Source organism: Cydia amplana, chromosome 20 (genome assembly GCF_948474715.1).
Source record: "Cydia amplana chromosome 20, ilCydAmpl1.1, whole genome shotgun sequence".
Lineage (NCBI taxonomy): Eukaryota > Metazoa > Arthropoda > Insecta > Lepidoptera > Tortricidae > Cydia > Cydia amplana.
The window spans coordinates 2,881,380-2,909,192 of record NC_086088.1 but is presented as its reverse complement, the minus strand read 5'-3'; the positions used below and the strand labels follow the sequence as shown (position 1 = coordinate 2,909,192).

General features: G+C 35.1%; 1 protein-coding gene across 1 annotated transcript; it reads left to right on the top strand.

The window, feature by feature from the left end:
• The first annotated feature begins 918 nt into the window (after nucleotides 1–918).
• Nucleotides 919–27,394, top strand: LOC134657510 (uncharacterized). The gene is made up of 3 exons (XM_063513085.1): nucleotides 919–1,644; nucleotides 8,058–8,185; nucleotides 27,224–27,394. The coding sequence occupies exons 1-3, from the start codon at nucleotides 1,185–1,187 to the stop codon at nucleotides 27,392–27,394; spliced, it is 759 nt and encodes a 252-aa protein (XP_063369155.1). The 5' UTR covers nucleotides 919–1,184.
• Nucleotides 27,395–27,813: the final 419 nt, after the last annotated feature.

The following is a 27,813-nucleotide window of genomic DNA, read 5'->3' as shown; positions in this document are numbered from 1 at the left end:
CGCTTCCTGTAAATTTAATGTCATTAGGAATTTTCTTATATATTAATATATGTATGTAGGTATATATGGCAAAGAATTTCGGTAGGTAAATACCAACTATGTAAGGCCATTGAACCTTGAAAAATAGTTTTGTTAGGTGACTGATATAAACATCGTATGTAATCACCTATTTTAGTGGTTTAACAATTAAACGGTTTTTAGTATAGGTAGTAATTATCGAAATATTTTCATATTAAAGTTCAGATTCAGATTCAGATGTTTTATTGATAAAAGGCAATAATTTTACAAGTCAATAAATAATTTAAATGGTAAAAAACAAAGTCGCTTCCCGCTGTCTGTCTGTCTGTCTGTATGTATGCTTAGATCTTTAAAATTACGCAACGGATTTTGTTTTGATGCGGTTTTTTTAAATACCTAGATAGATTGATTTAAGAGGAAGGTTCATGTATAATTCGTTAACCCGTGCAAAGCTGGGGCGGGTCGCTAGTGTACAATATATCACTATGCTTAAATATGCACTATGTTATAATAACTTTAAAAATAAAATCTAAGGATATTCAAAAACCACCTACTAATACACCGATAATTGATCTTTGAAATACATTTCATTTTCTTAGGATATAATTAAAAAAAAATATCCAAAATCGACATTAAAAAGAAATGAAAAATATTTTTTTCAGATTTGTGTTAAATAACCTAAGTATATTTTTTTATCTGAATTTTAAAAACCAAAAATAAATGGTACCTACCTATTGAGATATAGCAAAATAGAAATTGAATATAAATTATTCGAATTAATTTCCTGTTTACTATAAAATAAATATATGGTAAGCGTGTGAACATTCAAACATTAAAGAAGCTTTTTGAATGCCTCTCAATAACCGTGTCAAATGTGAATCTCAACGCTTTTGTAAGGGTCATTATCAAACTTGCCACCTCCATCCCTAAGTGCTCCCTTCTACAGACTAACACTTACAAACAATTTTCCATTTCGCTACACACTCGCACATCGGCATAGACTAACGGTGCGAACACACCGGCGGTGAGCGGCGGCATCGCTCTAAAGTGGCATACAAACTCCAAGCGTCCCATTCGTAGTTCCACCGTCGTGCACTCACCCTAACCCTCGATCTTAGAGGCACAGTTCTTTTTGCCATACAGCCTATAAATACGCGAGGCGCATTATGTTCGTAAACAGTCTTTTTTTACCAACCGCACCGCGTGGATCTAACACAATGTTTGCAAAAGTGGTTGTTGTTGCGGTGGTCCTCGCGGTGGCACGATCAGCACCAAGAGAAGACATGGGATTGAAAAGTATGCTGAGGATATATGAAGAATGCCAACGGACTGACGGGATCGTTCCTTGCTTGAAAAAGAAGGCTATACTTTTCTTCGATCGAGTGGCGAGGATGGAAGCTATTCCAGTTATAGATGGGATTGAGGTTATCAAAGCTTCGGAGCCTGAAGTAGCGCCTATAAGTGAAAAGGACATTGAAGCAACGCTGCCGAGGAATCTTCAGGATAAGGATGAGACTCTTTCAGAGATGCTGTGGGACAGGATTGCGTCCTTCGCCAATTCAAGGACCATTCAGCTGTCCCTTCCCAAAATGACAGGACAGGAGCTGAATAGGGGCGTCGAAGAAGGTAAATAATTATATTATTTTGATACTTAAATGGGTCGTCTGCCGTTCTTGATAACCAAGGACACGAGTATCTTTAATATCCTTAATATTTTTCCCTTAAACATCAACAACTATCGAACAACAATGCATTTCACAACCAGACATTATGATTCATGGTCCTTGACTTTCGTAAACAGTCAAAATTGTTATATTCTTGTTATTTTTGTATAGTATACAATATATGTCGCTTTTTGCATTTAACAAATCTGCTTTATTCTTTTTTTATTTAGGTACCTCCATATTTATTTTAACTATCATAATATGGGCATTTATCGCATTACCCACTAAAACAATCAATACTTAACAGCTTCATATGAATTCAATCTATATTATGTGAGCAACATAATTAATGAACATACGTATTTCATGAAATAAAACTATTAAAACGGATTATATCGCGTACCTAATAAATATTAAATTTATACTACATCGTCTACATCCCATACTCCATTATTCAGTATACGCGATATAATCCGTTTTAATAGTTTTATTTAATGAGTAACTACCGCGGTAACCGAAGACAATATTATACGTATATCATGTTAAAAAAGTGTGTACCTAATCATCATCAATAAACCATGAGATAACCAAACTCATCCAATCGTGTAATGATTGTAATGAGTGATAACATTATTTCAATTATCATATGTTACGTGATTGACATATGGCAAATATTTAGTTAACGTTTTAATGATAACCTATGTTTTGCATGTAAACAATGGATAGGTAATGATCAGATCTACCATAATTATTCACTATTAACTCAATAAAATTTCTATATCTTTACTTACAATCGTATTGAATATATTTACATACTTTAGAAGTTGAACGACCTGAACTTATTGCTATACTTAAATAAACAACAACGACTTTAAGTTGGACTAGTATTATGGAGATGGGAGTACAATTTCTTATCATAAATATAGCTAACTTATTATCTTGTCAAACACTTTAATATAAATAACTAATCGACCTTCAAGGTCATAAAGCCAGAATATTTTTAAGAAAATTTCCGTACCAGTATTTCAAGTCTCGAACTCGAAAAACAAAACTTTAAATACGTAACATCAATCGTAAAATCTTTGTTTACACAATGACGCGTAAAGTTTTCATAACTTTAGCACTCATATAACTGCAGTCAGGTCCACAACTTTGACGTCATTATATTATATATGTATAAGACTAATAATATCTACATGTGGCCAAGTATCGCACTGTTATTTAAATTCAAAAGAAAATCACTTTTCCAACGCACTGTCATCTAAATAATAGGCCTACTTAAATAAATGTCAAATGGAAACCTCAAATGACATGATGGAAAAGTGGCGTGGTCAGAGCGTCAATTTGGGGCTATTGTGGCTGTTTATGTCGCTCTAACGTGTCTAATGACAGTCATAAAATACATAAATGACACTTGACAGCGGGAACTTCAGCGAATCAAAAAAAAAATATTCTTTTGACAGCAGGAAATTTTAGTACCTTACTCGGAAAAAAAGGACTCTATTTCAGCTCAAGCACTAAATAATTATTACAATAAACTGCAGTAATTTTTCGACATAATGTATTTATTAATCGCAATAAACCACAAAAACGAGGATATGAAAGGTAAATGAACTTACTTTCTAGCATTTTATATAAAGAGTTTGTCAGAAAGTTGATTGGTTTTGTAATTTTTACTTCAGAGACAAATAAAACTTCTTAAAAGTCATACTTGTCTGTAAATAAAAACACTTTAATTTAATTACAGTCTTTTGTTAGGCTGAATAACATATTTGTAAACAGTAATGGTTAACCTTTTCCACGCCGTGTCAAACACAAAAGCTGTCACTCAGACGCCACATCATTGAAGTGTCAAAACTGAAGTTGAACTTTATGTATATGCACGTAGGTCGATGTTGCTCTGTGGTCTGTGACCGATTAATCGATCTTTGGCGTTGAACCTACGGTGCGGATATATCGGTCATTGGCGTCCAAAAGGTTAAAGCTAGAGTTCATGTATTTCACTCTACCGATAGAATGATAGTGTATAAATCCACTATTCATACTACGATAGGTCGATAAAACATTACTGACATTATCAATGCAAAAAAACGATCTCCATCACTTTTCCCACGCAAAGTGTTTTATTACATACCGTGAAAAGGTTACATAAAATTCAATTCAGAATCACTCAATCACGCAATAATTTCAAGACAACAGTCTATTAAAAATTATCAATGAGCCGAAACTGGGGGAAAGTTTGTGATATTCACATAAAGTACTTACAATGAAGATCACGAAATCGTGCCATCTATAGTGCATAGTAAAATTTATTTGATTGTTTTCATTCATGAATACAAATTTTAATATCTTCCCTTCTTGTGCTTTAATGTTCGTTTTATGATATCTTTATATTCCAGATTCACTTTTCACCTGTCATTACTTGTGTGATGGTATCTAATAAATTGTATGTCTTTACCAGCCCGTGATTAAATTAAATAGGTATTCATATTTCTATTATAGTTCGTTTTTTTTAGCATTAGAAATAAGGTAAACAACCTTGATGTGTCTTTTAATTGAAAAACACATTTTAAAAATAAGTTACGGCAAATATGTAACAATTATTAATCTAATACGATCATTTATATTCTTCTTCTTTCATAAGTAATAGTTTTTGATTTTTAAAAAGCGTTTTTCAATTAAAAGACATGTCAAGATCGCTTACCTTCTTGCAAGTTCTTTCTAATGCTAAAAAAAACGAACTATAAATGAAAGATCGGAAACCCATACTACATACGTGACATCATTACAATTGCATATAACCTATCAATTTAATCTACCGCCAAGCAGACTTGTACCTATATTTATTTGCCATTGTCATGGTAAAGCAAAATAAGGAAATCGGAATACGACTATTAGTAACATCGTCCGTATATTTAAACCTAAAAACATAAGACATAAGTAACACTATAATTAAGTAAATTTATCAATATATCCGGCTTCTAATTATTGTATAATAAGGAAGGAAAACTTTCCAATTGCTAATAAATACTAACGGTATTTACCGATTTGGGGTTTCCCTAGTGTGATAGCATACGATAATTTACCTGTAATAAGTGCTAGTAAATTTAATGAAAACTGTTTATTTGTTTAACGACATAATTTGTTTGTCTGACAGTTGGCATTTGTTATAATTATGTAATATTAGTAGAACACGAAACGATAATTAAATAATGTAGCACTTATTTTCACACTTACGAGTACAATATTTTGTTTAGTGTGCGATCATACATCTGCTTTGGTGTTGACTCGGAGGAGTTCTGACATTACGACATTTTTACCTACATATATTAGACATAATTATATTGAAAAAATAAGCACTAAATAGTATTTTATACAATCGTGATATAATGGAGAGCTTTTCAATCGAGTACCGTGTTTAGGCAACGAAGCTTGCTGAGTTGCCTAAGTAAGGTACGAGATTGAAAAGCTTGATTATATCACTATTGTATACAATACTTTTTCTACGAGTCAACAAAAAAAATACTTAAAACTAGTAGAAGAATCATATATGTAGGTAAAAAAACCAAAAGCTTAAGTACAGCTAAGATGCGCGAGCAGCCGCGATACCTTCATACTAGTACGCGACCCAGCCCCGCGCCCCGCGCCCCCTGGCCGGTTGGTCAACGACACCTTCTCGTAATTCATGAGGCCCTGGTACTTGCTCCGCGCTTTCGATTGGTCAATTTCATTACAGTTGACTAAACTGTATCGAAATGAATATTATAGTTGAGTTGGGGTCCCATAGTGAAAAAAGTATGCGATTTCACTTTGGTATACGAAGTCTTAATTCAAGCATTGCAGTCGACGAGTAGAAAATAGTACATTATTGTCGAGGTTCGGAAGTAGCTACTTGCAGGCTGAGGATTCGTTTTAAACGGACGACCTTGGGAGTCCGTTTAATTGAATCCGAAGCCAGCAAGTAGCCTTCCAGCTGAGTCATATATAGTGCTTTTCTCAAAAATGGTGCAAGAAATAGAAATATTTTACAGAAGCAACGTTCTAATTTTCACAGAAAAAAGTAAAACCATTAAAAAAATTTGCTTGCCGCTTTAAAAAAAAAGAAGTGTATTTTTCTGCCGAAAATACGCCAACGTATTTGAGACACCTAAATAGTCGCGGTACCAACATTACTTATAATAATAAGAGTTGATTATCTGTTTGGCTGTTTAATGGACCTAATGCCTTCATTTGATATGGCCATTTATAGTATTTTATGCAACCGTTGTTTAAGAGGGGTTAAAAAAGGCGAGTGGCGTGAGTAACAATTTGAGGCGAAGCCGAAAATTGTTAATAAAGACGCCACGAGTATTTTTTGACTCAGTTAAACAACGTTGCATACAATACTTTTTCTACGACCAAGCACTTACTTTGATAAAAAATTGTAAATTTAACAAATATTTTTCATTCATCAAAAATAAAATAATACTTAACAAGTGGAATCATATAGGACATATATGTAGGTAAACAAACCAAACCCGGCCACCGCGCCCCACGGCCGGTTGGTCAGCGACACCTTGTAACTCATGAGGCCCTGGTACTTGCTCTTAGTTATAGTGTGTCAAAGGACTGTCTTATTTCAAACATAGACAGAGATAATCATACTATCTTTGTCTTACACTAGTACTAGCACCCAAAAGAAAAGGATAAAATAAAAATAGTTTTTTTTGTTCCTATTTACTGAGAAATTGGTTTGACCAACTATAAATTATAATTTTGGATAGTTTTTTTTCTCGATTTTGGCCAACCGCGCCCCGCGCCCCACGGCCGGTTGGTCAGCGACACCTTCTTGTAACTCATGAGGCCCTGGTACTGGCTCTTAGTTAAATTTCAATTTTGGATAGTTTTTTTCTCGATTTTGGCCACAGTAGCCTATGGAGACTAACAAGCAACGCTAAGCGGTGTTCGTAGTCTATGGATCTTGCTATATTACGGGTGTCACATGCGCGTTTCTGAAGCAATTTTATTGTTTCTACTATAGAACCTAATGAATATTTTGTAAATTGGCAGCAATGCACTTAGTACTCATCTGTCAGAGATGACAATTAAAATTAGGTTGGCAACAATGTATTTCATACAATATTTTTTAAGTGGTGATTACACGAAGTATCGTAAAAGTACCAAAAAGATACTGCGTGTATGCACAAATACTTTTTTAGGGAATAGACTAAAGACTTGTCTTGACAACTATAACATAGGGGTTTAAAGGTGTGTGTACGACCTTTTAAATGACAAATAAAGGTACGGGAGTAGAAAAAAGTTTTAAAAAGTTTGGAACTCGTTAAATAATGGAATTTGTATGCAACATTGCAGTCCCGAAATCGAGACTGCAATGTTTTTAACTTTTTAATTTTTTGACTGACCATAAACTACGCACTTCGCGACCTATTTTTTAACCAGCAACGTCGACTTTGCCGTCCATTTTTGAGAAAAATATCTTACTGTAAAATTAATGCCGTTTTCCATTGAAGCATACTTTTTCTCTGAGTTTTTGGAATAGTCAATAACATCCGGAAGACCGACCAAGGGGTTCTTATTACCTCGTTGAGTTAATTTGCACTTTCATTTCATGTCATTAGGATGTAATGAATATCCTATAGAGAAATCGAAATCTACGTATACTTAAGGAGGTGGTTTGCGTTTCTAAGATATACTCCTCCTTGTCTTATCAATGATAAACTAAATTAGGAAATAGAATAAAAATAGGTAACAACAAAAGATGATAAGATTGTGTTATTTGTATTCTAAGGAAACCTGTGGAACACTTGGTCATCTCTTAGTCTAAACAAATAACATGGACAAACTATACCTTCTAACCGTCATATGACCAACAACTAAGGGATTTAACTATGGAACTAGTCTTAATTTACTCTTTGATTAGTAAAAAAGCTTGAAAGTTATATATTCACTAGTCATCAGCGCTATCTATTGATAATAACAATGAAATTGCAAAAAAAACGTTCCTTATAAAACACTCAGACCCTTGATAATCACTCTCGCGGTCACCCATCCATTGTTTGACCGTAGCTTAACTTGCATAATATGTTACACACGCAAAATCCTCACAGTGACTTGCTTATATGTTTATTTGATCAACTACAAGACGTCCTGGAAAAAAGTCTCCTCTAGGGAGTTAGGGATCTTCAGACGTACGCTGCCCTCAACCAACTGTTCCAAGCTATGTAGACCAGCAGGCGTTACATGATGGATGTCGCGTTGTCCATCTGATAAAATACCCGTCACTTTTTTAACATTGCGCGATGGAAAGAGACAACATCTTATCAACGTAACAACTACGAGCATCCGATGTCTAACATGATATCATGTATTTTTCAGGACGAGGCAAGATGAAGAAGATGATGGGAATGATGGCGATGGGTTTCGCGATGAAGATGGCTGCCATGGTCCCTCTGGCTATTGCTGGACTCTTCATACTGGCTGGCAAGGCCCTCATAGTCTCAAAGGTATGAATGTTTTAGCAAAGCGTGGATAGTTATAATCCATCCCGTTCTGAGTCATGGCTTGTCCAACAGGTCTCCATCGCTGTACAGCGAGGTAACGCTGCTAGTGTGATGGGGACCTTTGGACCCGACATGGCTAGAACGGCTTTTAGTTCTTAAGTTTTGTACGTATTTATATTACTGAAATAAACATTGACACTTGTCCCTTACTTATATACGGAATCTACTGGTCTTCTGCCACTTTTTTTAATGTTGCCACCTTAAGCAAATTTATAATCGAGTTTTGGAGCATTTTCAGTCATTGATTACTAATTTCACCCGAAATTTTGGTAAGTTAGTAAATAATAACTTATCGTTTGAAATTCAGTTGATAACTGAATCCTGTAGATTAACTTGTGTGACGACCATGTGAACCATGAACCATTCACAGTTATTAGGGATTGGAGATAGAAAGAAGAAAAGCAGTAAAAATATTATTATTTTGGCTGAGTATACTTTAAAAAAATTAAACAGTTGTAATGACTGAATCTACAAAATTATACATGCTGAAATAGGCAGAGTGCCGGGAGGGGAGTAAACACTAAACCCGGGTTCCTGTATTATAGTTTATATCCTGTCACTATACAAGTCACCACCAATCTCTCCAGTAATTCTAATAATCAACTATATATATTGTTAACCTACGTGTCTTGAAGAGGAAATCCCTTATCGGATGGAGAGGTGTTTTATCTGTTTATTAATTCGCTTAGCATCTACTACGTGGTTTACGTGTACTACGTGAGCTACGTGTAGATACGCGCATCTGCCTATCACACCTCCCCTGAAAAGGTAAGGGGTTCCCTCCCTCTGAAAATGACTCTATACAATTTTTTCTATTTTCGTGTAGGTACATTCGTCCTTAATTAACACTAAATCTCCTATCTTAAAATTAACAATGCTTGATTTACAATTTCATTTTAGAATTAAATTATTTTTAACACACCATTGCACTTCACAAGTAATAAACAAATTAAGAAACAATTTCAAAGTTATAATATACTTATATCGTGTTTTATCCAAGTCCAACTAATCTAAAAATTCCTCCTCAAAAGATGCTGTAGCTGTGATAAGTAGTCGTAAATTATAACCATAATTATGTTATTATTAACCATAATCACTACTGCTAAACTTCTGCTCCTGACAATCTTTACATCGTTTTACATAATCCAGTTTTCCCAACAATACTCGTACCTCTTCTGGATACCGTTAATCATTCTAGTTCTACCAGCATATCCACTAATTAGTAACAGTCATAATCCTTTAAATCATTTCCCGATCGGTAAGTCCGTTTATAAGTAAAAACTAAATAGTTCCTACATAACCTAGGTAATTCATCATGTCCCGCGCGAAAGACATTAATTAGTTAACATTGTAACATACTTTTTACTTGAGCTCATTTCAATATATAACAACTCTACTATATTTAAACTTTTCCACAAAGAGCCATAAGTAATCCTAATGTCTACTTTGGGATCTTCCCATACCATAATCAAGTCTCGTAACGATACGTCTAAGCGTGCCTTCGTTCATGGAGAATCTTGATTCATATAAATTGTAGAGTTCACACAACAACATTATCAGTATCATTTTTTTTTAAACTTCTGCACAGTATACCCAAGTCTCGTAACGATACGTCTTAAGCGTGCCTTCGTTAATAGAGAATCTTGGTTCATGCAAATTGCAGAGTTCACATAATCAATATCATCCGTATCATTTTTACCGGTTCGCTTCGGATCTCCCATCAATCTCGTCAGTGTCCTAAATTATTTACTTCAACAAACTATTAATCCCGTATATTCCTGTTTCCTTTTCATGATATCTACTACTCTAGGCTGGTCAAGCTCCAAAGACGTAGTATCAGAGTGTCATGTCCAGTTTATTTGTTTAAGTATAATCCGTCAGAATCCTCAACCAGTAATCCTAAATCCTTTAACATATATTATTTATTTATTTACAATCCGTACAGAAAACTAAACTTGATAACTTCCTTTCTAAACAAGTTATATCTATGTACGTGATAACTAGTATTATAAGATCAAATAATTACCTAATCTTCGTTAGACACGAAAAACAACAAATTCATTACTACGTATGTCATCTACCTAAATCACGTGCTGAATAACATTGACATTACACTATCCGTCTGACCTACAGAAACTACATGATTTCTGCCTACTCGCGAAAACACCCGTCCTCGACCTTGCTGACTCGCACCAATCGCACCGCGATTATAGTTTGAGTGTGCATAAATAAATTCATTACAATCATTTTTAGAATGCAAAGAAATAAGCGTCTTTAAATAAAAATCGGTAATTATCCGACCATACTATTACCCTGAATCTCCAAAAGTAAATCTTTCTACCGTTTTAAACGCGACTTTTAAAATCCACAGCTGCAACTTCTTTTTTACAATTATTTTTAACTAATAAATACACAAAAACATTATCTCCTGCCAATAACTTATTTCTACTTTTAAACACGCAATGCTTCTAATAATTCCTTAAAGTTAACTAAGTAGAAAAATAATCCACACACATTAAAAATAAAAATAATCACTCAAAATACCCTTAATAATTTTCACCTCGCTCGACGCGACGCGACGCTCCACTCCCAGCACCCGGCAGCAATGCGTACCTCGACGCGTAGCCGACGACATCCCGGACCTCCGACCAATCCAAACCCGCCGAAGCCAATAAACCGATGTTGATACTGGCCGCGGTCACCATAACATTGTCCTTCGTTTATCATTATAATCTCATTCTCCGTTTTAGACCACTCATCTTGGTACGTTGATTACCCACATTAACAAAACAATAAATCACTGGGTAAGCTCGACGCCGCCGACTCGTCCTCAAAGTCCTCTTCACTGTCGTCGTCCATGATGATTTTATACTCGCAGTATCCTCACGCAGAATTCATGTCCACGGTCGCCATGAAATAGGCAGAGTGCCGGGAGGGGAGTAAACACTAAACCCGGGTTCCTGTATTATAGTTTATATCCTGTCACTATACAAGTCACCACCAATCTCTCCAGTAATTCTAATAATCAACTATATATATTGTTAACCTACGTGTCTTGAAGAGGAAATCCCTTATCGGATGGAGAGGTGTTTTATCTGTTTATTAATTCGCTTAGCATCTACTACGTGGTTTACGTGTACTACGTGAGCTACGTGTAGATACGCGCATCTGCCTATCACAATGCAAATATCGCAAATAATGGTAGTAATATTTGAATAAATACTATTTCTTAGTTTATTCAAATTGTAACTCTGTAGTTTATTCAAAGTTAACAACGCTTAACCACTATTTTACATATAAAACATCATTTAAATTGCAAGTAACTTGCAAACTGAGCGGTATATAGCAATTAAGACGCAATAGTCAGCGTTTTTGAGTAATTTAAGCAATTGTTAATGGCGATGTTTCCATAACCCTGCTATTACCGGCTTTCACATAATTGACAATGCATGAGTTCTCATGGTCAAAGATGACACTGACGCGATGAAATTTTGACTTTCTATTTTGTGAACATCGCAATTTACCCCTGTAATTTTAGTGGACATAATGTCCAACAGATTCAGAGAATAATAATATAAACTTACAATAAACTTGTTTGACACTGACATAACCGATCCATATCGTTTCAATATCTTATACTTGACGTATCTTAAAGTTCCAATATGGCTGTTAGTTGTATTTTTATTTCATTGATACGATATGTACCTATATAAGGATATTCAGAGTCGTCTATTGCATTCGGTAATGCATTTATTTTATGCCAAGGATATATTTTTGAATATTTTTATTAGATTTCTCCTTATTTAATGAAATATACTGTTTACCTCGTCATAATTGCGGAATTCCTGAGTAGTCATAAAATAAAGTGTTATTTATCAACAAACTAATTAGGAAGTGGTTATGATATTAAATACAGTAGTCAATAGTGAACAGTCAAAATATACTTTATTCATGTAGGCCTAGCAACAAGCACTTATGAATCGTAACATACTTATAAATTATCTTAAGCTAATTATCAGAGCAATTTATTGATGTTATTATTCCATAAGAATATTGGATTATTATACAAATCAAATTTAACACAAATTTAAGAATTTTACAAAAGGATCGTCAAACATAAAAAAAAATGTATAAAAAATACTAGTCTAGAATGTTTCTAGAATAGAATCTAAATGTCAAATAAATAAATAAAAAACACAAAAGAAGTACATACATCGGAATATCAATTTCCTCATCATTAATCAAATATACCTATACTTAATAAATAAATAATCATTTCGAATAACAATTAATCCCACGTTGTTTTATCATTCATGTAGTCTTGTGTGGTATAATACGCTTTAGAAATAAGTTTACCAGTAGATAAGTTAATTTATATCAGCAATAGTAGCTATGTGGATATGGTATATTTTTCTTGTTTTTTCAAAAAACGTAGTACCACTAACCTGCAACTAAAATTTCAATAATATCTTGATAACATATTCATCACGGAGAAAACGAGACCATTAGAAAAAAGCATAATTGGCCTCTAATTTCATTGTTAATACATTTTCCTAGCCTTCACCTATTGTGTGGTATGGTTCACAAAGTTGGCGTGGGAATCATATCATTAGGTCTGCTATGAGATCTCTTGATTAATGTCACGATAGTAAACTGCGCACGAGTGAAATCGGCCCTTTTAACCGACGAAAAACAAAAGCTAATCCGACGCATGTATTTTTTTCAAACTGAGGATCTATGTTTTAACTTTCAAGTGTTGAATCGGAATTGTGTTCCATTTTAAATGTACCTTCTTGTTAAACGTTCTTCATTTGTTTTTTACGCGTTCAGAATGACCGAATGATAAATACGTACGTACGGAATAAATCTGAGTACTTACCTAAATAATTCGCGGACACTTTTGTTTAAATTATTAACTAACCTATATCACCTTTCCCATATTTATCAAACTCAAACTTGAAAGCAACCGTTAAAGTATTCAAATATGACTGACACTTGTCGTGCCAAATATTAAAAAAATAGTTTTTGAATTTCATAAACTTTAAATGTTATTATAACTTTCTATAACCCTATACAAGTAAGGCACGATCTTAAAAGAAAGGTCTAATTTAAACTTTTACAACGAATAATAGCGTATTTAATGGTCATTTATGTATGTTGTGTGAGATAATAAATAATTAGGGTTCCATGTTATCGTAGCAATTTCCATCTTAGCCATAGAAATTTCCTTTCCCCTTTTATTTTTATAATTAGCCGTCATTATTTTATGATTACTCTTGGTTTTATTACGTTTGACACAGTTTTCATTCTCTACGTTACTAAATACTATCTTTTAGAATCTTAGATTACGAGTATTTAATTGAAAGACGGGGATATCAAACCCGTGAATAGTTTTACTAGATGTTAATAAAAAATAATCACGTTTTCATAATTATCTTTTTGTGCAGAAGTTTTGTACAAAAAATCTAATCAATTATATATTTACATCATTATATAACTGATAATATACAAGCCAAAATGAAGTTCAATATACTTAGGTATTGCCAAAAAACTTTTTTACAGTACATATGGGGCTACGTTTCCGCACTAGTGCGTAAAATAGGACTTTTCGTGCGTATGTCGAAACTTTAAAGTGCCATATGTACTGTAAAACGTTGTTCGATACACGTGCGAATAGGTAATTCGCAACTCGTGTCGATTTAAATCTCTCGTTTCGAATTTCCTCTTTTTCGCACTTGTATCGAAAATAACTATTACGGTATTTTACTTACCGTTATGAACTTACATAAGATTATAGTACCTTAAATTAGATTTAATGCTCATATTCGATGTTAGTGTTTACATTTTGTCTTTCTTATAAATAAACTGTTCGACATACTTCGCTTCTCAACAATGTAGCCAGTACTTGCCAGGTAAGTACAAGTTTAGGTGCACTTGACACAGATGACAATGACAGTGCCGTTGCAGCGAGTTTTGTATTATACCTCATAAACTGTGGTTTAAGTCAATGATCAGTACAGTTAGTAGAAAAAAATATTTAAAAAAATTGCCAAAAATATTTTTATAACCTAAACAATTAAACAAAAAATAGTTAAGTAATCAGAAGATAAAAGTATGGTACAAAAGATATCAACGCACTTCATATTCATGAAATAGTAGCGCGTTGATGTCTCTTTTTCTATCCGTTGGCGATACGTGATTGGTCGAATTAATTACAAATGACTAAAGCGTTTCGTAAAAGTCACTATAAAGACACTTTGGTATATGCAGTTTAATTCAACCATTAATCTGTCAGCTCCCACGGTTCATATATGAGCCAGAACGCTTATGGTGACGTCATATCGTGGGATTCGACAGGTTAAGTAAAGTCGCGAGTAGAAAAAATATAATTATTTGTTGGTTATAAAGGATTAAATATCTGTTATTCTGACGCTACGATTGTTAGAAATATCTCATTACAGGTACAGCCGGCTTTCTGGTTTAATTCTGGAACGCTAAAGTCACGACACGGCTCAGCCTGCTTGGAAATGTTCTAGGAAACTGAATTAAATGAGGGAGAAAGTAAAATCTTATTGAAATGTTGCATAAATTAAAAATATAATATACTTTTCTAATCAGATCAAAATATCTTTTAGGTCCATAGATATTGTTAACAGACTAAAAAATCATAAAAATGTTATAATCTTGAAACCTAAAAAATCATCCCTAAAAATATTTTGAAATCATTTTTGCAGACCAACAAAAAATGTACATCGAATATACAATTTACTTTAGCATATACGTAATGTAATGTTTATTCCAACCACCGAAGCAGAATATAATACCTTACCAATTAATATGGAAAACATAAACTTATCCTAAAGCGAACTAATTACATTTCATATCAAATTCTACCGTTTTCTGCCACACATTTTGAAGTAAGCCGACTAAATACCGCTTGTGCTACCATTTTCATTTGAGTTTATCTAGATAACCTAGATCCGGAGTGCATTTGATGCATTGATAGTATTGAATTATGGTGCATTCGAGCACGAGCGTAGCGGGTAGCGGAAATCTAGATGGCGATAAACGGTATTAAGGTTAAATACTTTTTAAATATGAAAGTATTTTAGATATTACCTAAACGCAACGTACGATATATCGGGTAATTGTGTATACAACTAACAGTCTATGCTAATGATGGAGGCAAGACTTTATTCCAACATAATACCGACATTATGCATACAATTATAGGATATAACATTATCATTCACAAGCAATTATGAGAAAGATACTTCATGTTATTTTCTAGATACAATTCTGAAATTACATACTTATTTGTTTTTAAAATTTGCGTTGCGCTTTTAACGCACACTCATTACTTTTACCAATACATCAGAGAGCTAAACATTAAAAATTCCGAGCTATTTTTTAATTTGACACTTAATCTTTCTTCTTCATATTCATTATCCACACCAAATAACTAATATAATAATATTAACTTAATTAGGTATTATAATCTCTAGCCGCCAAGAGACCTTTGTATAGGTCTGTCATTCCATTGTATTTTAAATCTTTATTTTGATGAATCAAAATCGCATTTGTCTTGCTAAGATTAGGTATGGGCGATGTTTGCACTCCACTTATTACTTCAACCGCTCCGCTACTTCCTTGGCTCAATCCTGAGGTGCTACCGAACCGAATTTCTCAAATTTCGGGGATCTTTCTCTTTTACTCCAATGAAGGCGTAAATTAGAGTGACAGAGAAAAATGCCCGCTATTTGCGAAATTCGGTTTTCGCGGTAGCCCCTCTGCAAAAGTATGTGTAAGGCCTGAGTGGACGCTCGAGTTGGGCGTGCAGCGGGGCGGGGTCTGCGGCGCGCGGCGTGCATGTTAAACAAATGCAAGCGTTTAGGAGCGGCCTTAGTGCACGCTGCTCAAATCACTTGTGAGCCCGACGCCACGCTGCACGCCCCGCCGAACGCTCCGCGTCGAGCGTCCACTCAGATCTTACAGAAACGTGTTCCCAATGATCTCGGCACTGCAACAGTTTACACGATGCAAAAACTGACAATAATGAGAATGTAATCGTCGGTGAGAAGAGTTTTTACTCATCGAGCCAAGGTCATTGTCATCAGTGTGCCATAAGTCTGGTTTTGATTTATACCGGATTGTGGGAGAATGCTTAAGGAAATTAATAATTGTATGAAGTTGTATATAGATTGTTGATATGGATAATTAAGACAATAATATATAACGAAGCGATATGAACTGAACGTATTTTGGTTAGAATATGTATATTATTATGAATCATCACTACATAGTATAAAACAAAGTCGCTTCCCGCTGTCTGTCCCTATGTATGCTTAGATCTTTAAAACTACGCAACGGATTTTAATGCAGTTATTTTAATAGATAGAGTGATTCAAGAGGAAGGTTTATGTACAATTTTACAACCCGTGCGAAGCCGGGCGGGTCGCTAGTAGGTACATTATAAATAGGTATTGCTAGCATATCGTCTACAAACTTTAACTAGGCTCTTTTACGAGTAATTGCTCCTTATGAATCGCGCTAGGATAGACGTTGAGGTAATGCATTTTAACCGTGCCGAGTCAATTTACAAAGGTTAAATAGGCTTAAATAAATCTGATAAGCGTTTAAACTGTTTATACGACAACGGTTTTCACTCACTTGAATTTTTAGTCGCTATTGGCGACATGTTTCGGGCCCTTCGGGGGTCCTTCCTCAGGCTCGAGTGCTCGCGGCGACTGCAACTCGTGCGCTGATCGCCGCGCCGTGAAAACCGTTGTCGTATAAACAGTTTAAAATATGTCTCACGAAAGTTTAATATCGATGATAAGCGTTTGTTATCATATATATACTTACTATTTGTAAATTCTCATCAGGAATGATGAGTTGTCTGTGTCAGCGTTGGAGGATGGAGGAGGCTATGTAGTGTACGAGTAGGCCAGGTGATGTAGTAGGTAGTAAAAATACTACAGCCTTAAAATATAAAATATAAGTATGTTATAACTTGTTTCTGGGAAGGGATTAGAAGTAGTTTATTACGGTGTGCTTCAATCCGATTGTTTAATATTGCATTATTTCTAATAAGAACAAGCATAATTGAAAGTAAAGCTCTTAATGTCTTCTAAGGTTAGAGAATTATTTAATTCCTCAAAATACTTAATAATATATCTAGGCCATTTAATCTTGTAAAACTACGTTCATTTACGAGGCACATAAAAATATAAGAATTCATACGGCAAGATATTCTTGAGCATACTCGTAGCGGTAAGATGAAATTTATTAACTGGTCTACAGTAAAAAGTGCTGGATACCTAGTAGTAAATTGTGTCTAATAAGAGAAACCAAGTGAAACATAATATTTCACTATAATTACTGAATTAAATAGACTATACAGATAATATACGCCCTGTTAAATACACTATCTTGGCATTTTAATGATGAGTACATAAATATTTAAATTCCTATAATGATGTGAAGTTATATTATTATCTATACTTTGTTGAATAAGCAGCTCAAGATCTTGCAGAATAAATAATTATTTTGATTTATCATTACTATTCATACCTATGTACATTGTGCTTTTGTAATTGTATGATCTATACATATTACAGTTTGGATAACACAAATCAAGTTGACAGTTTTTTTGCATTTTTAGATTATTTTAACGATACAAAAGCAAAATCGGTATAAGAGCTAAACTGTTTTTGTTTAGAGTTCCTTACAGTCCGAGTAGTCATACAGTAGACTCTGTACGGAAAGAGAAGAGTCGTGGAATGTATGGAGCCCAATACATTCCACGACTCTTCTCTTTCCGAACAGACTAGGGGCCCGATTCCGATTTTGAACTAGATATCTATTAGACATCACCAAGATATGTTAGTGTCAAACAAGTGTCAAAAGTGACGTGTTTGTTTGAAGAAACGTCACTATTGACACTTGTTTGACACTGACATATCCAATCCATATCGTTTCAATATCTTGTATTTGACCTATTTTAAAGTACGAATATGGATGTAGGTATAAAAACCGGCCAAGTGCGAGTCGGACTCGCGCACGGAGGGTTCCGCACCATCAACAAAAAATAGAGCAAAACAAGCAAAAAAACGGTCACCCATCCAAGTACTGACCCGCCCGACGTTGCTTAACTTCGGTCAAAAATCACGTTTGTTGTATGGGAGCCCCACTTAAATCTTTATTTTATTCTGTTTTTAGTACTTATTTGTTGATATAGCGGCAACAGAAATACATCATCTGTGAAAATTTCAACTGTCTAGCTATCACGGTTCTTGAGATACAGGCCTGAGACAGACAGAGCCTGGTGACAGACGGACGGACGGACGGACGGACGGACGGACGGACGGACGGACGGACGGACGAACGGACGGACGGACAGCGGAGTCTTAGTAATAGGGTCCCGTTTTTACCCTTTGGGTACGGAATCCTAAAAATCCTTGTCGTCCGACATGTCAAAAAAGACTAGGACCACATGGCCAGAGGACAATTTTCATAATAGAAAATTATTGTGAACGAAAGTCAAAGATTTAGGTATAGCATCATCGAAAAAATCTAACGTTAAAGCAATCATAGCGGCTGTAGATAAAAACTTGACGACTGACATAATAATAATCGTGACCCTGCCGAAGGTCAAGTTGAAAGTACAGTCAATTAGCGAAATATCTGTGCAATCTCATATAACTGTTCAATTAAAGAATAAAGTAGATACTTAGTTTATAATATTTTGCTTTTAAATACTAGTCCTGTCTGAATTTTAATAGTTTTCTGTGAAGTGCGCAACACGAACATTTTGCGAACGAAGTGCGAACATTTTTTTCTATTCCACATTACTGCTGTTAAAAATAAAACCGCTTACATATAATCCTAGTTACAGACTATATGTTACACACAAGTATTTTACAAAAACATTAGTCAGAAAATGTATTTATTTTAGTCAGAACAAATATATATATAACTGAAAATGATTTAACATTGGTATAAATATATCTATAAGGTAAATAAAATAAATTAATTAAAAATTAAAAAGCACGACTGCAGTTTAAGAGCGAACTGAAAAGCTAAAAATAATTTTTAGTTGTGTTAGGTACTCAACTTAATGAATTTAAAATATAATATATAGGTAAGTGTTCTTTCAGGGTCGTAAACAGAAAACGGAAAAGTTTAGGCTCATTTAGGATCGTGACTGTACCTGCATATTTTATTTCGATTGCAGTCGGGGACCTTGATATATTGAATTTTTCCCATTCACAGGTCCCCGACTGCATCGATATAAAATATACAGGTACAGTCACGACCCTAAATGAGCCTAAACTTTTCCGTTTGCTGTTTACGACCCTGAAAGAACACTTACCTATATATTATATTTTAAATTCATTAAGTTGAGTACCTAACACAACTAAAAATTATTTTTAGCTTTTCAGTTCGCTCTTAAACTGCAGTCGTGCTTTTTAATTTTTAATTAATTTATTTTATTTTATACATTTTAGTGACCATACAAACCAACCACATTTTTTATATGATTTAAGGCACTTAAGTTGCTTCAAGGAGCTTTCATCATGTTGATATTTGATATGTTAGCATAAAACGTGCTTAAAAACCTAAATAGGTCGGACCCAAAAACCGGACGTATTGAAAAGTGATATGGCTTAATATCTCTGCAACTACATAATTATTTCCCATTAGTTGGCTTTCGGGCTTCGCAATTAAGATACTTAGGGAAGCTGCAGAAAACATGCACCTTTCTTACGTTCCGGCCCTTCGGTCCTACGCGAAGCTCGGCCTTCGGCCTTTGCAATTAAGAATCTTGGGGAAGCTACAGAAAACGTGCATCTTTCTTACGCTCTGGGCCTTCTGCCCTACGCGAAGGTCGGCCTTCGGCCTTCGCAATTAAGAAACTTGGAAAAGCTGCAGAAAGCGTGCACCTTTCTTACGCTCCGGGCCTTCGGCCCTACGCGAAGCTCTGCCTTCGGCCTTCGCAATTAAGATTCTTGGGGAAGCTGCAAAAAACGTGCACCTTTCTTACGCTCCGGGCCTTCGGCCCTACGCGAACCTTCGGCCTTCGCAATTAATACTTGGGGAAGCTGCAGAAGGCATGTACCTCTCTTACGCTCCGAGACTCCGGCCCTACGCGGAGCTCGGCCTTCGGTATTTACAATTAAGAAACTTGGGGAAACTGCAAAAAGCGTGCACCTTTCTTACGCTTCGGGCCTTCGGCCCTACGCGGAGCTCGGCCTTCGGCTTTCGTTATTAAAATATTCGTGGAAGTCACAGGAAGAGCCCATCTGTCTTAAGCTCCCAGTCTTTGCTTCTCGTAAAATATTGTTTCACAACAGTAGCACGTGTGCTCCGGGATTTGCAAAATTTGTCGTGCGAAATTAAAATCATCATCAAAGACCTGCCTTCTACAGTCATGATAATAGTGTCTTCTATTCAAAGTCTCAAGTTAAATCTTATAATAAACAGCACAATATTATGTTTATTCAGAGTACCTGAGCATTTCTCAAATAATTTGTACATTTCGATCACATCTTAGATTTCTATAAAAATTGGTATGCTGGTAAAGTACCTACATGAAGCTGAACAATTTCCACCATATTTCCCAAAATGTCCAAGAAAGTTTTGTATGAAACATTCCTTTTTTGTTACCAAATGTGTAAGGAAATCTGGTTACCAGAAAAAATGTTCATGTAGGTACTTTACCAGCATACCAATTTTTATAGAAATCTAAGATGTGATCGAAATGTACAAATTGTTTGAGAAATGCTCACCTAGTCAATCGTTCAAACCGTTCCTTTCGTATTTGACACTTTCGCAATTGAAAATAACGTATGACGTTGTCGTATATAGCTGCAAAGAGAAATGTCATTAGCGCGATGTAGAACATTTCGTATTTTCTCTCCAACGATACAATTAAACATATAACTTATATATATTCATATGATCGCCTTAAAAAATCCTTTCTTTTAATATCCCATTCAATAGATTTAGACAATTCATTTATCTTTGCGTTATACTTATATTTTGTAAAATCTTGTCCTACCAAATGAATAGTTTAAACCATATTTTGTGTACAGTTTTAGAATCGTCTTTCAAAATCCTTTATTTTAATACCCAACTCGATAGGTTTATAAGTTTTATTTTTGTTTCGGTTGCACAATTTGCAATGCATAATCCGCCATATTGGTTTTGTGATGACGTCACATAGCCTATGTTACTCGGGATGACGTAAGGATTCCAATGATATCTCAAACACCTAAATCGGTTCAGGCACTTAGCTGTTACGGTGTAACAAAGAAACTTACATACCCACATACAAACATGAACCCTGAAAACAATACACTCTTTTTTTGGGGCAGTCGTGTAAAAAGTATGTTTTAAAGGCAAATTATACTTAGAATGAATTCAGCAAACATACTAAAGTCTATTTTTCAATTCGGTAGACTGAAATGACAGTTCTTAGTACGAACATAAAATGTCATTTCATACTATGAACTGTCATTTCAGTCTACCGAATTAAAAAATAGACTTTACATACTAAAACATATTAACTAACTACCTATTCATATTTTTTTGCATTGATAGTCTACATAATGGTCATTTAACTGTATTGTTTGGCCCTTAACACCCACAACGCACTTTTATTCAATTAAGAAACTTCGAGTGAAAGTTATAATAATACAAATAATTACGGATGATTGACGTGAGTTATTGTTATTCTTACATTTTAGGCATCTATCAATGTCTGGTCAAGAGCTGTCATCGGGGTGTTGACCTATACTTTCGCCGTAATGCGATTATTGAGCGTATTTTGACCGGGAGCTTTGAAAATGTTTTGGTTTAGGTTCTTTGTAAGCTAACTCTTTGAACTTGTTATAAAAATCTATGTGTCGACGCGACGCTTTCAATGCCTACTTATACATTATTATATTATTAATATAGGTACTCTTACTTTTTATATTATTTGAAACAAATGTTACTTTCTATTACTGAAAACATGAATCAATATCTAAGTGTAGTCAACTACTGCGGGCTCAGCACGGTTCCATTTTTATCGACTATCACTATGCCCGTCACTTTCGCACTTACATACTTGTTAGAACGTGACAGGCATGGTGATAAACGATAAAAATGCGACCGTGCTACTAGGGCTGGACGACCAAAAATTACTTCGGTACTCAATGTACTTCAAGAAGCACAAAATTATGACATCACGATTTCACATCACATCATTAAATCAAAAGCTTGTAACTTGTAATACAAGCGGATGTCACTTTTTGACAGCTTTTGTTAGAAATTAAATTAAAATTAATTAATTTTGAACTATCAAGAAATTTAACATGATAGGGTTGACGATCTTCGTTTGTCAGATTACCTTTTTATTATTACATTTACAAAAGGATTGAAACATAACCATGTTTTTAGGTCTAACCAGGTTATAAAAAAAAAACAAGATGAAAATAGACAAATACCATGTCTCATTTTCTCCTCACTACAAACTCGGAAATAGAAATAGATACTATCACAGCATACTGCCGTATTCGAACTTCAAGATATTTACAAGAGACGACACATACTAGATCCATTCTAGATACGTTATAGTTTAGATTTCAACTAGTTCTCTTTTGCAGCGCAATTCGGGCAACCAATGTCACTTTTACGATAGATCGTGTTAGATATCTATTAGATGTGAATTAGATCTCTAAGTAATATCTTGTGGAAATCGTTCAAGAGTATCTCCAGAATCGCGGAAATGTCAAATTTGACAGGTTAGATCTTAAACATATCGTTATCGTATCTTGGCGATATCTAAAAGATATCTAATAGATGTCTATTACAAAATCCGAATCGGGCCCATAGTCGCTAGCACAATCATTCCGAGGTAGAAATGTGGACCCAGTCCTTTTGTAGGTCGTCGCCATTATATCTAACTATGTGTACTTGTCTAAGTAATGGCGCTGTTTAACTTTCTACCAAGGTTTTAGGATATATGGGTAATGGTTTCAATTATAACAGTAGGGCGTTTACATACTTGCTACCTACTATGTAACTTTTCACTATACTAAGTAAAGCGGTACGTGTTTCGATTTAATGAGTTTCTAAGATGAATTTGACGCTTGGCATTTGTTATAGTTAAATCACCGTACACAGCACTTTCTTATAACTACTAACCGTACAATTTTAGTCGGATTTAGCTCCTAATATAGTTTGATACTGGCGAAATAGTCCTACTGGAAGCTGTAATTTTAAAAGAATGAATGAAAAGTTGTAGATAGTAAAAACGGAGCCCTATTACTAAGACTCCGCTGTCCGTCCGTCCGTCCGTCCGTCCGTCTGTCACCAGGCTGTATCTCACGAACCGTGATAGCTAGACAGTTGAAATTTTCACAGATGATGTATTTCTGTTGCCGCTATAACAACAAATACTAAAAACAGAATAAAATAAAGATTTAAGTGGGGCTCCCATACAACAAACGTGATTTTTGACCGAAGTTAAGCAACGTCGGGCGGGGTCAGTACTTGGATGGGTGACCGTTTTTTTGCTTGTTTTGCTCTATTTTTTGTTGATGGTGCGGAACCCTCCGTGCGCGAGTCCGACTCGCACTTGGCCGGTTTTTCTCTTCCACGCTTCTTAATCCTTGATGTCAGTAAATGGGGCATTATCTATGAAAAGGGACCTTATTGTCGATGGCGCTTACGCCGCACAGCGTCGCGCGGCATTATATTTATATCGTAGCATCTTTAATAATGGAGTAGGCGCCATCGACAATAAGGTCCCTTTTCATAGATAACGTCACAAATATAGATTAGACTTGAATATAGGTAGCTTTGTTTCTTCGCCTACTGAAATATTAGAGCAAACTCGTGTGGCGATGGAACTTAAAATAAACTGGATGAGTTGGTCAACACTAACCTAGGTCCCACTGCCAGCAGGTTAGGTTATGTTAGGGCATCTAGGTTAGACTGGAGCCTAGTCTCCTTTGCTCAAGAAAGTTTGGGTTTTTACTCTCAGGCTTGCCCAACATGGACTTCAAACAGATCTTTAAATAACAAACCCCTTAAACCTTAAAGGGATAAGTTCGCCTTTGCAGTCTATCCTGTGCCATCTATTTGTGTTCTGTGTTTTGTACAATAAAGAGTTTATACATACCTACATACATACATACATAATATCAGAAGCGCTGATAATAGCTGTTTTTCTTCGTCAGATTTCGATAAAATTTAGTTAGGTAATAGATAGAGTTCCCTATTTTGTACAGCTAAGCGCATTTTTTTTATTCTTAAAAAATCAGGGATTATGAAATTATTGTTAGATTCAAGACCTAACAAGTATTCTCATTGGTACGATAAGTATCACTTTCCCTGTGACCTTCTAACCCGCGCATCGTGATCCAGGCGCGCTTTCTAGACCTCAGCCTTGTATGGGGTCGTGTGAGGTCACATCCCACGAGGCCTTCGTGTGGATTATTAGGAGAATTTCTATTGTGACCTTGAAGGTCCTATAAAATTATTGTCAAAAAATGATTTGATGACTACCTACGTCATACGTCACTCTAACGCCCTGACAATAGAAGCGTGTTCAGATATTTGTGAGCGCCTTAGCCGCTCCGATATATCTGATGGCGACTGTACTTGTTGATAACTAAATAATATGATACAAATATCATTCTAATGTCAGTGTACATTATAAAAATTCTGATTGTATTAAACCTAGTAGTACCTATTACGGGAAATTACCTAAATGCGAAAAGGTTTCACAGTGGGTCAGGATCAAATTGTTAGATAGTACGTATTGCGTTGCATGTCATTTTATATAAATATGTGAGTATATAAGCTTTTTTATTCCTGTCGCAAACAGTGGCTTACTCCCATGGGTATACATAATTACGAAATCCAAATCATGACCAAATAATGCGTTCCATTAATCCTTATACCTTAGACTTAAGGTTTAGAATTGTTAATTTTACTGGTATGTTTATCTATTGACCTTCGATGGTCGATTTTTGCTCAATTGGTTTCGCTTACGTTCTTATAACAAAATGTGTTGCTACTGTAGGAAAAAAACTTATTTTAAGATATTTTTGGATCAAAGTTACGGCTTAGAACAACCCTAACCTAACCTTGTTAGGTTAAGGCATTTTAAAATGAATACGATTGTTATCATTTTAAAATAACCCCTTTGTCATAACACTTAGCATAGTTTTGTTAAATATTGTCTATCTCTAATACCCTACACACTCGTATTTGAAGGAGTAGTTAAAAATGTTACCAAATCTTTATATACCAAAAATAATCCATTTTAAATTACGTAAGTAATCCGCATCGCAGGCTACAAATACAAATTCCAATTCTATTAAAAAAAAAATAGGTATATCCCAAACAAACCAATGATGATATCCGCAACATGGCTCAGTCATTTTTAAATAATGATTTATAGAAATTTACTAGAATTAATAACATTAAGAAACAAATATTAATTATTACACAATACACAAGGCATAGAACTATCCTTTTGGCAGTTTCAAACCAATATTTCATTAAAACTGCTGCAAAAAAATAAACTAGGCGATTCTCGTCACAGCGTTGGCAACACTGCTTTTAAATTCGAGCCACAGTCTTTTGTTTGTTGTAACACGTCCCAGTCTCTTTAAATATGTAGTGTTCACACTGAACTTATTAGTAAATAAATATTAAGCCATAGTTTTATGTGAAATTTGAGTGTTGCAATATGAGTTTGTAGGATTTTATAGTTCAGTTTGATTCTATAAACGAGGTGATGCAGTAGTGAAATATAATAAGTTTTATTGTCTATTCAAGTAAATCTCGTGCGGCATTTGTTTTCATCAAAGCCTTAAGAGATTTATTTATGTAGATGGTAAAAAGATCAACATAGTTTTCTTAAATGAGTTTGGGTTGATACGGTGTTTCGGAATTGATACGTGATTTGTTTTTGTTCAAGTTTTAAGATTGTGACCTAACTACTGAATTTTCAACTGTTTTTTATGTTGGTGAGCGTGTGCGAAATCGTGCGAAAATATAATCGTAAACGGATACCGTAGCTTACGTAGATACCTACGGTAGTTTGTAATGAAGATATACGTGCAAAGCTTGACGCAGATGGTGCTGCAATCTTTAAAAAAAACATGTCTTTAGGTACCTATTCCAAATCCAAACAAGTTGAAATTGAAACCGTAGACTAAAGACTTTTGTTTGTTTTCAAGACAGTCGAAATCATTTATAATCTGTGGATTTTAAATCCCATTCCAGATACTACAGATTAGAAGGCCTACCGCGAACACCGAATTTATTGCGGGCATCTTTCACTAACACTACTGAAAGCTTAGTTGGAGTAAAAGAGAAAGATGCCCAAAATTTGCGAACGTTGCTATTCGCGGTACCCTCAAATGTAGTGCATAATCTTTTACCATCGTATTTTCACGGAAACGCACGAACGTGTTAGGTGTGCTATTTAAGTCTCAGTACTGAGGTTGACTGAAGTAGCATGACAAATACGAATGTTTCCGAGAAAATACGATGGCAAAGATGATGCCAATAAAAATGTACATTAAACCCTTATGATTTTTGACATGATACGAAACATAACCAATAACGTTTGCTGTTCTCCATGTCTCCTCTTCCAAGTTTCTGATTTTTTTATTTATTTATATGAGCCTAGAGTGTCCCACTGCTGGGCAAAGGCCTCCCTCCTCCCTTTCCACGTATCCCGGTCTTGACCAGTCTCCCAGCAGTTCCTGTCAAAGGCGTCGAGGTCATCCCGCCAAAGCCGTCGAGGTTTGCCGCGTCCCCGGGTTTGATGGGACTCAATTGGTTGTTATTTTGGCACAAATCCTCCGGCATACGGCAAACGTGTCCCGCCCAGTCCCACTTCAGCTTGGTGGCTGTTTCAGCTAAGTTTCTGAATAAACAACAAATATCTAACCACTGTATTTTTCTTTCCAGATTGCTCTTCTCCTCTCAGGCATCATAGCTCTCAAGAAGATCATAGCACAGAAGAACAGCGGTGGCGGCCATGACAGCGGCTGGTCTTCGGGCGGCAGCAGCGGTGGCTGGGACCGTCGTTCGTACAACGACGTCTCAGAGCTCGCCTATTCGGCCTACAAGAAAGACTAAACCTTATTATTATTACACCTAAGTCTAATTTCTAATGTCACCTCATTTATGTTTAGTTGTAATTTTTGAATTTCGAGTGGATAAATCCGTACGTCTCAGAACTTGCCTATTGCCAGGAAAGATTAAATCTTATCACTGTCACATCTAAGTCTAATTTCTAATGTTACCTCATTTTTGTTTAGTTTTAACTTTTGAATTTCGAGTGGTTTAATCCGTACGTCTCAGAACTTGCCTATTGCCAGGAAAGATAAAATGTTATTACTATCACATCTAAGTCTAATTTCTAATGTCACCTCATTTTTATTTAGTTTTAATTTTTAATTTCAAGTGGGTAAAGCGATCTGTAAGCAAACCTGAGTTTTACTTTTTTTTTTAATTTTGCAAGTCATATGGTTCATCTTTTTTAAGTTCGTGATATT

Coding starts and splice junctions, on each gene's coding strand:
- LOC134657510 (XM_063513085.1), top strand. CDS start 1,185: ATGTTCGTAAACAGTCTTTTTTTACCAACCGCACCGCGTGGATCTAAC. Junction 1,645..8,057: donor GAATAGGGGCGTCGAAGAAG/GTAAATAATTAT, acceptor TGTATTTTTCAG/GACGAGGCAAGATGAAGAAG. Junction 8,186..27,223: donor AGGCCCTCATAGTCTCAAAG/GTATGAATGTTT, acceptor TTTTCTTTCCAG/ATTGCTCTTCTCCTCTCAGG.